The 12802-nt window shown below is 33.7% G+C and overlaps 1 protein-coding gene across 4 annotated transcripts in view; it reads left to right on the top strand.

Moving 5' to 3' along the window:
* The window catches only part of SCN2A (sodium voltage-gated channel alpha subunit 2), a 139905-nt gene that overhangs the window by 101983 nt on the left and 25120 nt on the right, over nucleotides 1–12802 (top strand). For all 4 annotated transcript variants that reach the window (XM_025275753.3, XM_025275757.3, XM_044934488.2 and 1 more), the window contains 2 exons: nucleotides 1772–2251; nucleotides 12405–12525. In XM_025275753.3, coding sequence (XP_025131538.1) covers nucleotides 1772–2251; nucleotides 12405–12525 — 601 coding nt within the window. The remainder of the gene's footprint in view (nucleotides 1–1771; nucleotides 2252–12404; nucleotides 12526–12802) is intronic.

Genomic DNA, 12802 nt, shown 5'->3' with positions numbered 1-12802 from the left:
TGACCATGTGTGAAACAGGATCCCAGGTTTCAGTTCCTGAGTAAGCTTGTTGAACTGTATTTCTTTAAATTGCCTTTGGTCACACCCACCACCTTGGTCAGCTGTTATACTGATCAATACCCTTTGGTAATAAAGGAGGTCTAGAAAAAGAGATTAGATTGAAAACAAAAAAAGGTAAATTGAAACATAGTATAACAGAGAGTAGGTTGGATCATAGTAACAGTGATATAACAACTAAACTTTCTCAAGTGTTTACCATGTGCCAGTAGCTTTGTGAGGGCCACATGGATCCCTTAACTGAATCCTTAGAACAATCTTGTAAGCTTAGCACTGAGAAAATAAACTTGATTCTTACCCAATGCTTTAATTCTAATATGAAAAGGGAATGGACTTATCATAAGATATAACAGTAAAAGACATAATAGATACCTGCTCCAAAGCTTTGAGAGGAACTATAGTTGGATCTCACTCTGGGAAGGTTGACTAATATTTGTCAAGAAAAAGTTCCTAATAGAAAAAGTTCATTAATGAACCTTAATCAAATCTAGAAAAAATTATGGTACCAAAATTCAGTTTTATTAGGGATAAAACCCAAAATGTAGCATTTAACTTTTTCTCTTTCATCTATTTTTATCCAAAAAATACATTCAAGGCAAATCATCATAAAATATAACTTCACTGGTAAATTTCAGATGTGAAGGATCAGTCTTAGTACAAGTACTAGCAACCATGGTATAGCAACTGAAAGATGTCAGTATAGACTCACAGAATTATGTGCAGTCCTTGTTGGATCTTATAGGTTTTTGCCTTTCTTAACACCGTTGGTTAGACTGACTCATAACTGGTTAAACAAAGGAACTCTGAGGCTCATTAGCCTATTAGAAAGATAGGAATACAGCAAGAATGCAGCATCCTTTTCGTTGGCGTTCTACTTAAAAGCTTTCCTAGGATTCCTCTTCTGTACTATTTACTTTTTGTCTTTGGACCCCTTCAGGGCCATATCCTTTTTAGTCATTGTTCTGTCTGTTTGAATGATCAAGGACTCATATACTTGGTCTTGTGCCCATGACAGTGTTCTATTTCTTAGTAAATTGCCTCTTTTTGAATGTACATAGCAGATTTATGGTCACTAATCTTTTTGCTAACCCATATCAGTGGGTCCTATTTTTGTAGACTCAAGTTGTTAATCAGTGGTCTGTAACCATTTCTTTATACTATTTGCAACTACTATATAAATCTAGTAGCCATGATTTTCTGAACCAAAAACTGAGATTTTTGATCTAGTGGTAGGTATATATTTTTTTCTAAATTGATGTTATCTAAAGTGCAAGAATACATACAAACATAAAAATAAAATAATATTTAAATATAGTGGAATCATCTTTGGTTCAGGATAAAAGTATAATAAATTATCAGTGTCCTGGAAAACCCAGGTTACATGGGGAAAATACTTAACATCCCAAACAAAACTTTTTTTTCCCTTTTTCATTGTATAGTTATATAGATAGCAAAAATTTTTCATTTGGAAATGAACTTAATATAGAAGTTTTACATAGCAGTGGTTTTAGTAATTTTGCAATGACTAAAATGTAAATAGTGTTAATGTAGTATTATTGGCTGGGTATTTTTTTTTCCAGGATAGTTTATCATAAATTAGAAAGAATATCTGTTAGGAAAAAGTGAGGTGTAAGAACAACTTTGGAAAATTTGTCATTCGGAGCAATAGAAACAATGGAATGTTTTGATCACCAGCTTTCCTATTGTGTTTTAGGTTCTGAACCTCTTCCTGGCCTTACTCTTGAGTTCATTCAGTTCTGACAATCTTGCCGCCACTGATGATGATAATGAAATGAATAATCTCCAGATTGCTGTGGGAAGGATGCAGAAAGGAATCGATTTTGTTAAAAGAAAAATACGTGAATTTATTCAGAAAGCCTTTGTTAGAAAGCAGAAAGCTTTAGATGAAATTAAACCTCTTGAAGATCTAAATAACAAAAAAGACAGCTGTATTTCCAACCATACCACGATAGAAATAGGCAAAGACCTCAATTATCTCAAAGATGGCAACGGAACTACCAGTGGCATAGGCAGCAGCGTAGAAAAGTATGTCGTGGATGAAAGTGATTACATGTCCTTCATAAACAACCCCAGCCTCACTGTGACTGTACCAATTGCTGTCGGAGAGTCTGACTTTGAAAATTTAAATACTGAAGAATTCAGCAGCGAGTCAGATATGGAAGAAAGCAAAGAGGTAGGAATTTCTACATAAGAAGATATTTTGGTATGATGTTTGCTTTAAACCATCCAGACTTTTAAAAATTATTTTCTTTCTATAAGAAAATAGGAAATACCTATTGATACAATTTCTGTGGCAAAATTGGTGATAGATTAATTGACAATATAAAGTATATAGCTAAACAAAATATAGTTAACTCATTCTTTCAAGTAGTCACCATTTTGAGTTGCTGATAATATTAATATTCAGGTTAATATGAATTTTTAAAAAGATTTTAAATAATTTTTGATTTGTGAACAATGCCTCAGTTTATCCACTTTCTTCCTTATAATTTTTCCACAATGGTATTTTATTGCATATACTAGAAAAATGCTTGGTGAGGGGCAGTTCCAATCCTCATTTTGCTACATTCTTTGCTCTTATGGAATAACAAAAAATGTGATTTTATTTAGTTTTCACAGGCATATATTTAATGGAGATATTATTGGGATCTTGGCTTGATATTTACGTGTAGTTTCATGTTTCCTGAAGTAAACAGTGTTTTGAAGGAAGTGAAGGTAGTGATGACGAATCAGGTTGAAAATATTTTTAACCCTACTGAGCACAGTGCTTGCTGTCTAAATGAAAAATTCTAAATTTTCCAACTACAGTAAGACTCTTGGTAATTTAAAGAATTCTTTGATTTACTAGATGAGTATAAATACCAGGGTATATTCTTGGTTTATTTATAGATTACTAAGCACAGAGTTGGGAAAAAAGAGAAGGAATAAACCCTTAATGTTTGTTTACACAAAAATGAAGCCAGAATTCCCAGCGATTGACACTTGCATAAACAAATAAAAATAACAACCAAAAACAAAGATTCATTCTTTGTTGTTTAAATTGATTGGCAGGAAACAGAAAGACCTCTATTATTATTCTCATCCTAAGAATGATGATTTGGGACAGTTGGAGACACTGAAGGATGTAATTTAAGTAGTGAAACAGTGTCACAAAAATTAGGGATCAGTTAATAAAATTAAAAGAGCAAAAATATATTTCTAAGAAAGGAACCTTAGATTTTTAAATCAGTTTTACTGTATTTATCATATATAATTATGGGAAAAGATGCTATTTCTGTTTGTTCTTTTTTGTAAGATAGTATTGCTAATTCAGTGATTAGGTGGAAGTTGGTATTAAACATTAACTTCAGAGAAAGTTTAAATATGGTTACGAAAAGTAACATTTAGGTAGCAAGACCATAGGTACTAGTTTCACAAAATAACAATGAGATTCAAGGGGGGAATTTTAAAAACCTTATAGCCTGGAGCAAATAATTGCTGAAATTAGTTGAACTCAAATGTACACTAATAAGCTGAATAATATCTTAATATCTAGTTAATTAAATTTTGGATAAGTGTGTTTGGGCTATGCTGAAATGGTGGGGCCTAATTTCTTGTATTTTAAGTTTCTAGAAACTAAGGGTTAGTCACTCAGTGTCTGACTCTTTTTGACCCCATGGACTTGCCTGCCAGGCTCCTCTGTCCATGAAATTCTCCAGGCAAGAATACGGTAGTAGGTAGCCATTCCCATCTCCAGGGGATCTTCCCCACCCAGGGGTGCAACCCAGGTCTCCTGCGTTGCCTGCAGATTCTTTGCCATCTGAGCCATGAGGGAAGCCCAGACACTAAAGTAAGCATTTAGAAAATAGAATTGGGTCATTAAATTTTAATATGTAGTCCCCTCTCATCATTTTACCTAATAGTAAATATCTCCTTTAGAGTAAGGGAGGTCAATTTTTATTTTTATGTATGTTTAATTTAGCTCAGCTGGCAAAGAATCTGCCTGCAGTGCAGGAGACCCCAGTTCAATTCCTGGGTCTGGAAGATCCCCTGGAGAAGGGAGAGGCTACCCACTCCAGTGTTCTTGGGCTTTCCTGGTGGTTCAGACGATAAAGAATCCACCTGCTGTGTGGGAGACCTGGATTCAATCCCTGGGTTGGGAAGATCCCCTGGAGGAGGGCATGGCAACCCACTCCAGTATTCTTGTCTGAAGAATCCCCATGGACAGAGGAGCCTGGTGGGCTATAGTCCATGAGGCCACAGAGTTGGATATGACTGAGCAACTAGGCACAGCACAGCACATGTTTAATTTATGGTGTTAACTAGAAACTAATTATGAAGAATCAAATGTTGACGTCACCAGTCCATTTAAACCTTTGGCTAAGTTTGAGTATCTTTTGAGGTAGGATAACTTGACATTCACTATTCTTAATTTTCAGAAATTTTAAAACCTCAAACTTCTCCAGAAGAGCATGTATTTTGCCTCATCTCAAACCGTTGTGTTTCACATTAGAGAAATATCTAGTAAGGTGGGGCTTATAGTAGGAAAAATCAAAACTCTTTTCTCAGTTTCTCTTGTAAACATTAGACTTTTTCATGTGTTTTCCATTTGAGTTAGGTATTCCAAAATAACACACGTGAAGTCACTACTTTGGAATTGGAGGCAGAGAGCTGATCTGCCAGTTGAAAGTAGAATTATTTTGTTGTTTTAGCTGTGGAGTCTTTTCAGTACTTGTGTAGAGATTGCTACTTGTGTTTTAAAATTTATTATTTGGTAAAATTTTCAATTATGGCTTTATGTAAAACTTATTAAATATAAACTCATAAACAAATAAAGGGTTAGAGCAATAGCCTAGGAAGGGCCTATGTTCAAGTTACAATCTTCTGGCATTTGGTAACTCTACACTAGAAAACAAAAGAGAACTGAAATAAGTATCCAAGAATTACAAGTATTCCCACCTGAGATATCTTTTTAGGGTTCTGCCTTCAAGTTACTTTTGTCCGGTCATTTTCTTAATTAGTAGGGTTGGATTTTGGTATTAAGTATCACATGTGAAGTATTAACAAATGGAATAAGATATTCATACTAAATGATATTCTTTCTAACTGATTTGAAATATTAAAGGAAAAAAATGGAGCACCTTTTAATTTTTGGAATGCCTATAATGAATCCCTTCTTATAAGGCAGACTAACCAAGTGGACACAGAGGTTATTTAGGTGTTTGAACTAAATCCTCTTCTATTTTATCTTTGCCAAATTTGTGTGATTCTTTGACAGCTTTCTGTAGATTCTCTAGAGTATATCATTTTAAATTCATATGGTAATTATATGCTTTAACTCAAGTTACTTTGACCGTATGTAATGTCATTCCTTTCATACTTTTGATTTCCAATGCTTGATTTCTTTTATAGAGTTTTAATAATTTAAGCCATGCTTGAATGATTATTTTTCAAAGTAAAATTTACTAGTGCAATATAGTGACCTTCACTGCTTACCGTTCTTACTTCTCACAGGGGTAAAAGCAAGCTGGAGCCATCAAGAATGCAGCTCTGGTGTTTTTTAACCAGCCAGAGACTCCTGCCACCACTTTTACCCAGGTTACCTAAGCAAATTGTACATATATAAATATGATTAGTTTCTAAATGAATTTTGACTGGCCTGCATGTTACTCAGCTACATTCCTTGCCCATCCATTGGCAGTAAAATAAAAACATGCACAGCTGCTCTTATGCTGAGTCATAAAGCATGGTCAGGCAAGTCTGGCAACCCTAACTTTTTTAAAACTGAGGTAGCTGCTAATTTTCTTACATAGATTTTTAAAGAAATTACATTCAATGAAAAATAAAAGTGCATGCGTTTATAGATTATTTAATTCCATTTAACATTACAGAGTTTTGAACATGCTAAGGGTCTAAAGGAGAAATATAAGGTACTCTTTGAAAAGCTCTTGCAGGACGCTTTCACTCCTCTGCCCTTTTCTTAAGTAAATGAAGCCCTTATGAGTGTACTTTGTTGGTAATTTGTTGTTCAGTGTCATATTAAATTTTTCTGAAGGGTAATCTGCAAGTTAGAATAATCCGTTGTTCATGTGCAAACTTTCTAAAGGATGTTTTAATGTGATAATAATGTAAATGGAATGTTATGGTTTTGCTGCCAGCAGCACTGGTACAATTTTTATCTGCTTCATTTCAGAGAAAATGGTATCGTTCTATTTAGCACTTGACCAAGAGTATTTTGCCTTTAGAATACAATTCCCCTGGAGAATCTCTTGATATTTACCCCTAAAACTCCTGAGAATGAAAGAAAAGGAAATGAATTTCTTTTGTACACCAAAAAGGAAAGATAGGAAGGAGAGAAGGAAGGAAGAAAAAGAAACAAACAGAAATGTTATAGATGGTATATTCATTCTGAAAAAAGTTCTGAAATCTACTTTCTTCATTGTATTGCTCCTCTATACTTTGTGTTTTTGTCTTTCTTTTATTTCATCTAGAACTTCTGGGAAACTTGCTCTTAAAGAATATTATTTAAATATATCATGCAACGCAAACTCATTCAGAAATAAAACCAATGTGAACTCTACTCCTTTCACATTTATTAAATGAAGGGACCTACTAGTCATTCAGCTAAGGCAGTGAGTGTAACACCATTCTATAGGCTCCATTTAGCAGAACTTTCATTTCCTGATGTTTAAATCACAGTTTTCTCCTAAAATATGTTAACCAAATTGCTCAACCCAATTTAATTTCTTTCAAGAAATGTTAATTAAATGCTTTGTAATTTAGATGCAGTTTCCTCTGCTTCTGCCATTAAAAGCATAAAACAACCCTAACATAAGCACATTTGGCTCTTTGTGTGGAGCAACGATCATGGATTTGGGGGAGCATTTTTTAAATATTTGGGAACAAAATATTCAGTCACTGGCACTCTACATTAATGAAAGATAATGCCCTATATACTGGAGGAATGAGACCAATATATCATTAATCATGTAAGTTAAGACCCCAAATAAAACAGATACCCATATACACATAGAGAGAATTAATTTTTCCTGTTATGCATTAATTCTTCAGAAAAGTATGAAATTTGACTCCTTAAGATAATAGCTTCTTTTTCCTAGTTTCTTAGAAAGAGGTAAGATTAGTTTTCTTATTCTCTGAGTTATTATTGTTGTTTAGTTGCTAAGTTATGTACAACTCTTTTGTGACCCCACAGAATGTAGCCCAACAGGCTCTTCTGTCCGTGGGATTTCCCAGGCTAGAACACTGGAGTGTGTTGCCATTTCCTTCTCCAGGGTATCTTCCCAACCCTAGTCTCCTGCATTGGCCGGTGGATTCTTCACCACTGGGCCACCAGAGAAGCCCTAAGAGAGCAGTATACTGAACTCTAGTACAAAGAGTAGGAAAGGAGAGAAGGCTGTGTAGAGAAGGTCTGCGTAAGCAGTGGAAGAATGATTTCAGTAAAAACCCATCTATAATTTTATCCTGGAGAACATATGAATCTTCAAGGAAAGTTTTCCAGTGGGATAGTGATTAACGGATTTTTAAAAAGCTCTAAATATCCTTAATGTAAGCAAAAAAAAAAATGACCAAACATGAGTCTTTGGGACTGAAGGGTTATTTTTGCCATCCCAAGAAAGATATTTAAAGCTTTGCTATTTATGGATTACAGAATTTTGTAGCATGTCTGTCATAAAGACAAAAATGATTATTTGAATAATGTAAAATGATAATAACAGTTTTGATTTTGCTTTTCCTTACTAAGAAGAATAATTCCTTTCTATTATTAATGTGTCACTTTGGCCTATCCCATAGGAACCATAACCATCACTCTCATTACTTTGATATTAAGATTTTTCACATAAAATGACCTAGAATTCCTTAAGTACAGGCTAGAATTAGGATCCACATGGATCAAAGAATTGTCATTCTTTGTGACCAAAATAGATATGGAATACTTGATTTAATCTATATTTTAATTATCTCTCTTAAAAAAAAATCCCAATTTCTTTTATTGATTAGGATTAGCATATACCTTTTGTCCAAATTATATACTTTATTTATTGATTACATTTTCTTAAAAATATCTTAACTTCATAATAAGAAAAAAAGTGTACCTTTGAAAAACTTAATAGAAAATGATGTTTTCTCTCCCTTTTCTGTGTTATGTTTTAAAAAATGCTTCTACTTTCTGAGAGAAGGACTATGAGTTTGGCAGATGTCTGATAATAGTTTGTCAATGATGTGGAAAGTAAAAGTTGGAAGTATAGGGTTTAAAAATAAATGAAATATTGTATCTTGATATTTATTTATTAGATCATTAAGCAAAATACAATTCTGCCCTGCTTAACTCCCTTGATTATGGTGACCCAGCACTTTGAGGAACCTAGCAGACTTTCAGTAGTAAGAACCCTGTAACATGAAATTTTCACTTAAAAAAAAAAATTTCGGCTAATATTTCACCTGAAAATAAATGATTGCCAATGCCAGGCATAGCAAATAATTCTGTGCATGTTTAATTTCTTGACTATCCTGACATTGGGGGACATCCATATTTTAAGGGTTGAGTAGGGAAGGGCTGTACTAACAGTATCATTCAGTTCACTTGTCTTCCAATAAATAAGCAAGATTATAATAAGGGAACCTAAACATCTAAATTTTACCAAAGCAAAGAACTGGTTTTATTTCTAACTGGTTAATTTTTTGCTCTCTTACTCATGTGGCATTTTGCAGTGAATTATGGCTACATTGGAAAATTTACAAAGAAGCTTTATTTGAAAGTTATTCTTTTAAGTATATGAGTACTAATAATTCCATATAAATGATGTACATTTGACAATTCTAATTGGTGAATTTGTACTGTAGTTAGAATTAATTGTGATTACGACCTTATCTGAAGCTGAAAAGTTTTATATTCTTAATTTGACTCATTTGGATTTTATAGACTCTTTATGCAGTTTAACTGTTTTAGTTAACACATTTTATAGTATTATGATATTTGCCTCATGTGATTTTTAGAAAGTCATTGAATTGATGTTGTCAGGAAAGGTTTTATAAATCAGAATTTCTTGCCTACATCTCAAGATTGTTATTTAAAGTAAGCTTTTTAATGAAATGTCCCAATGTATATTTAACTTTATATTAATACATATAAGAATATGACTATAACAAACTAATACTAAGTTCATGGTCATGACGCCTGGGAATCAACAGTATTCCAAGCACCATCTTGAACCTACAATGTTTAGTTACATATCACATCTACTAAATGTTTTAAATTGATAAAGATTGGCTTAACTCACGAATCATCAAATAGCTTTCTAGGGAATCCTAACAAAGTGGGATACAGAAGACCTTGAATCCAGCTACTAACTCAGTATGCCTTTTGACAAGATAATTAAAGCCATGTTTCTTTCTCTAAGTAGATACTGGATTGGTTGGTGTTGAGGATTAATGTGTACCCTAGCTTTTTAATTTGTAGACCAAGTAAAGATATTCAAGTAATACATGTAACAGGTAGTTCCTGTGCTGTTCCACTTGAGGAGGAAGATGGAGAAGGATAAGATTTCCTTAGAGAGACTCCATTCACTGCTGGGATTGTAGATCAATGTACATAGAGTAGAAAGAGGAAAAATATTGTCAAAATGAGTTAGTGTTAGTTTTCCTGACTCCAGAATTAAAGTACAGTTTATTTATTTAATAGTTTATTTTATAGTTCATCTTAGATCTGATTAATTGGAAGCCTGATGTTTAGACAGCACTTCTGATTCCAAAGGTCATTGGTCATTACTTACGTAAGTTAGAATCTGGAAGAGATTTGTGTTTCTCTGTACTAACATGAGAATGTTATGTGTATTCCCTTGAATGTGAATGTAAAAGATAGGAGGTATTAGAAGTACTTAGTGGTAGAATAAAAGAGTTCCTGAATTGGGCATTCATTCATTTATTCAAGGAATATCTATTAAACACAAACATTAGTGATGGTTCCTAGGGATGCAGAGATGGCAAAAGCATGATCTTTGCTTCAGAGAGTTAAGTCTGGTGAGATACATATTCTAGAAACACAAAACTTTTAAAAAATAATCTGACCTCTAACTATACAAATATCTGACTTCAATTAGAAAAATATCTATTAATTCAGTGTCAGTACTAAGACACCACACTAAATGAAAGGTATTGTAGTTGATGCTACAGAGATCATCTGGAAACTTTTGAATATTTTAAACCAAAATTCCATGGAATGTTGTCTGGTGACTTCTGCTAGTCACTATCAAGGACCAGCCTTCATTCTGTTATGAAGAAGCTCCTTCATTCATTCATTTTTAATTATTTAAATTAATTTTAATTGGAAAATAATTACAATATTGTGATGATTTTTGCCATACATCAACATGAGTCAGCCACTGGTATACCTTTTTCCCGCTATCCTGACCCTCCCTCCCACCTTCCCTAAAGAATATTTATAGAGTGCCTGAGCTATATATACCTAGCGCTGCTGCAAGTTCTGATGCAGCCATTCACCAGTATGGAGCGCCCTGAAAATGGTCATCAAAGAAATTCTCTAGGGAATCCTGGCAAAGTGGGGTACAGTAAGCCTAGAATCATCCCCTAAACCCTAACCAACCCGTAATTGAAGTGTGATCCTTTTTCCTAAAAAGAATGTTTTCCATTTCTTGTTTGGGCTGTTGGTAGTTAGATTAGATATAACTAAGCTTCACTTATTCTGATTACCTATGTCATGTTTCAATATCCAGTAAATAATATGATCAATATTTCAGGTCCCAAATACTATAACAATCTTCATGTAAATAAAATTGATAGGATAATTTAGCTATAAAGGATAGGAAATTATAAAAAGTCATGTAATGTTTCTTCTTAGAATACTGTACATTCAAATTCTAAAAACAAAGATATTATAATTAAGTATCTGTCCAGTGTTGTGATATAATTGGTAGTAGAAAAAGAAATCAATAAACTTCAAGTGCATTATAATATGTAATCCTTAATTTTAAATGGTTTGGTTGAATTTAAAAATAACCCTGAACTAGTTTTAATGGAGGAGACATATGATATTTATGCTTCTATCAGTGGTATTGTTAAATTACACACAAAAGTATTTTCTGCTATATCTATAGTGTGTATAAATATGTTTACTTTATCAGTACCACTATGCCAAGGAAATATTTCATATAAAGAAAATTATTTTCAGAAAATAAAGGAACCAGCTTCTTAGGGAAATCTATAGAATCCTTAGCCCAAATATAAATCAAATGTTTCTAGTACTGACTACAACATCTATTTTAGAATGGATTCAACATACTTCAATGTGCATTTTATCATGTGCTTACCTCATCCCCTTTATAAAGTAGCTCCTATCAGCTCAGCCATTTCCTAATGTTATACACTAATAGTAATAACATTGTAACAGGTCCGAGAATGCTGTGGCCCAAACTACTCTGATTCCATGTGGCACTCATACCTGGCCCTGTGTCGTTCCTGCAGCATTTTAAGACCAGGTTAAAGACTGGATCCCTTCATTTATGCTGATCCCATGAACGACCTGACTTGGCTAAAGTTTATTGCATTTCAAGATTTAAAACAACTTCTTTCTATTATATTTTTCTTTTGGTGGTATTTGATTTAACTTAAAGGAAAACAAAACAACAACCAAAGATTCATTTCTGCCTTTATTAACTGGAGAGGTAAGAGTGCCAGAGTAACAAGTAGTTTCCAAATGCACAATGAAACACAGGAGTGCATTGGCCAAAGAGAATGCAAACAATCAGCTCTTGCTATAAAGCTAACAATGTGCTGCTCTTTGCAGAATTAGAAAATTAGAGAATATGTTTAATAACAACCAGTGGTATATGTTTTCATGTCAATGAAAAGTGGATAAATTTAGACTTTGCTGTTTATGTGCGTTTGATCAAATCTTTTCTGCATTTGACATGAAAATACACTTGTGCAGCTTCTGTTGGTTGGGTCACAATTTTAGAATAAAACCACCTAAACTACTTCACAAAAGTGAGATCGCAGACTACCATACGACTCTGGCAGCTTATGTAAGCTCTGCATGATTTTATTTCAGAATCTCTCTCTATAAAGGAGCTTAATCAAAGATTACTTAAGTTGTTAGCACCACATTTTTAAAGAAAAAAAAATACTGTGGTGCCGTATCTAATCTTGTGACCCCCCACCTCTACCAAAGCAGACTGGCATTATGTTTAAGAGAGTCTTAAATTACAGATCAAGGAAATGAATACAGAAGACTTAAAGGCACGCCTTTGGAATTTTTATATTATAGATTAAAGAAACTATTTTAAAAGCTTTTCTGTGGAATTGATTTTCAGAAGCTAAATGCAACTAGTTCATCTGAAGGCAGCACAGTTGATATAGGAGCTCCCGCTGAGGGGGAACAACCTGAAGCTGAGCCTGAAGAATCTCTGGAGCCTGAAGCCTGTTTTACGGAAGGTGAGGAACAGAGCATGTACGCTCCTTAGACCTCTCTGATCTAGCCGTCTCTTCCCTCCCTCCCTGGCTCGTTCTAATCCTCTATAGGTATCCAGCAACTGTACATTTACTTGTTTGTTGGTTGCTTTTTCTATATCAAAGCACAGATGATTTTTGAAAAATGAAGATATAATTTAAGGCATCAGATCCAGTTTTCTATTTTTGTGAATCCTGTTCTCCTCTAAGAAATGCTGCTAACTATCTGGGTTTTTTTGGTGGCCTTGTAGATAGAATCTTT

Source organism: Bubalus bubalis, chromosome 2 (genome assembly GCF_019923935.1).
Source record: "Bubalus bubalis isolate 160015118507 breed Murrah chromosome 2, NDDB_SH_1, whole genome shotgun sequence".
In the NCBI taxonomy this organism is placed as follows: domain Eukaryota; kingdom Metazoa; phylum Chordata; class Mammalia; order Artiodactyla; family Bovidae; genus Bubalus; species Bubalus bubalis.
This window is presented reverse-complemented; position numbering and strand designations above follow the sequence as displayed.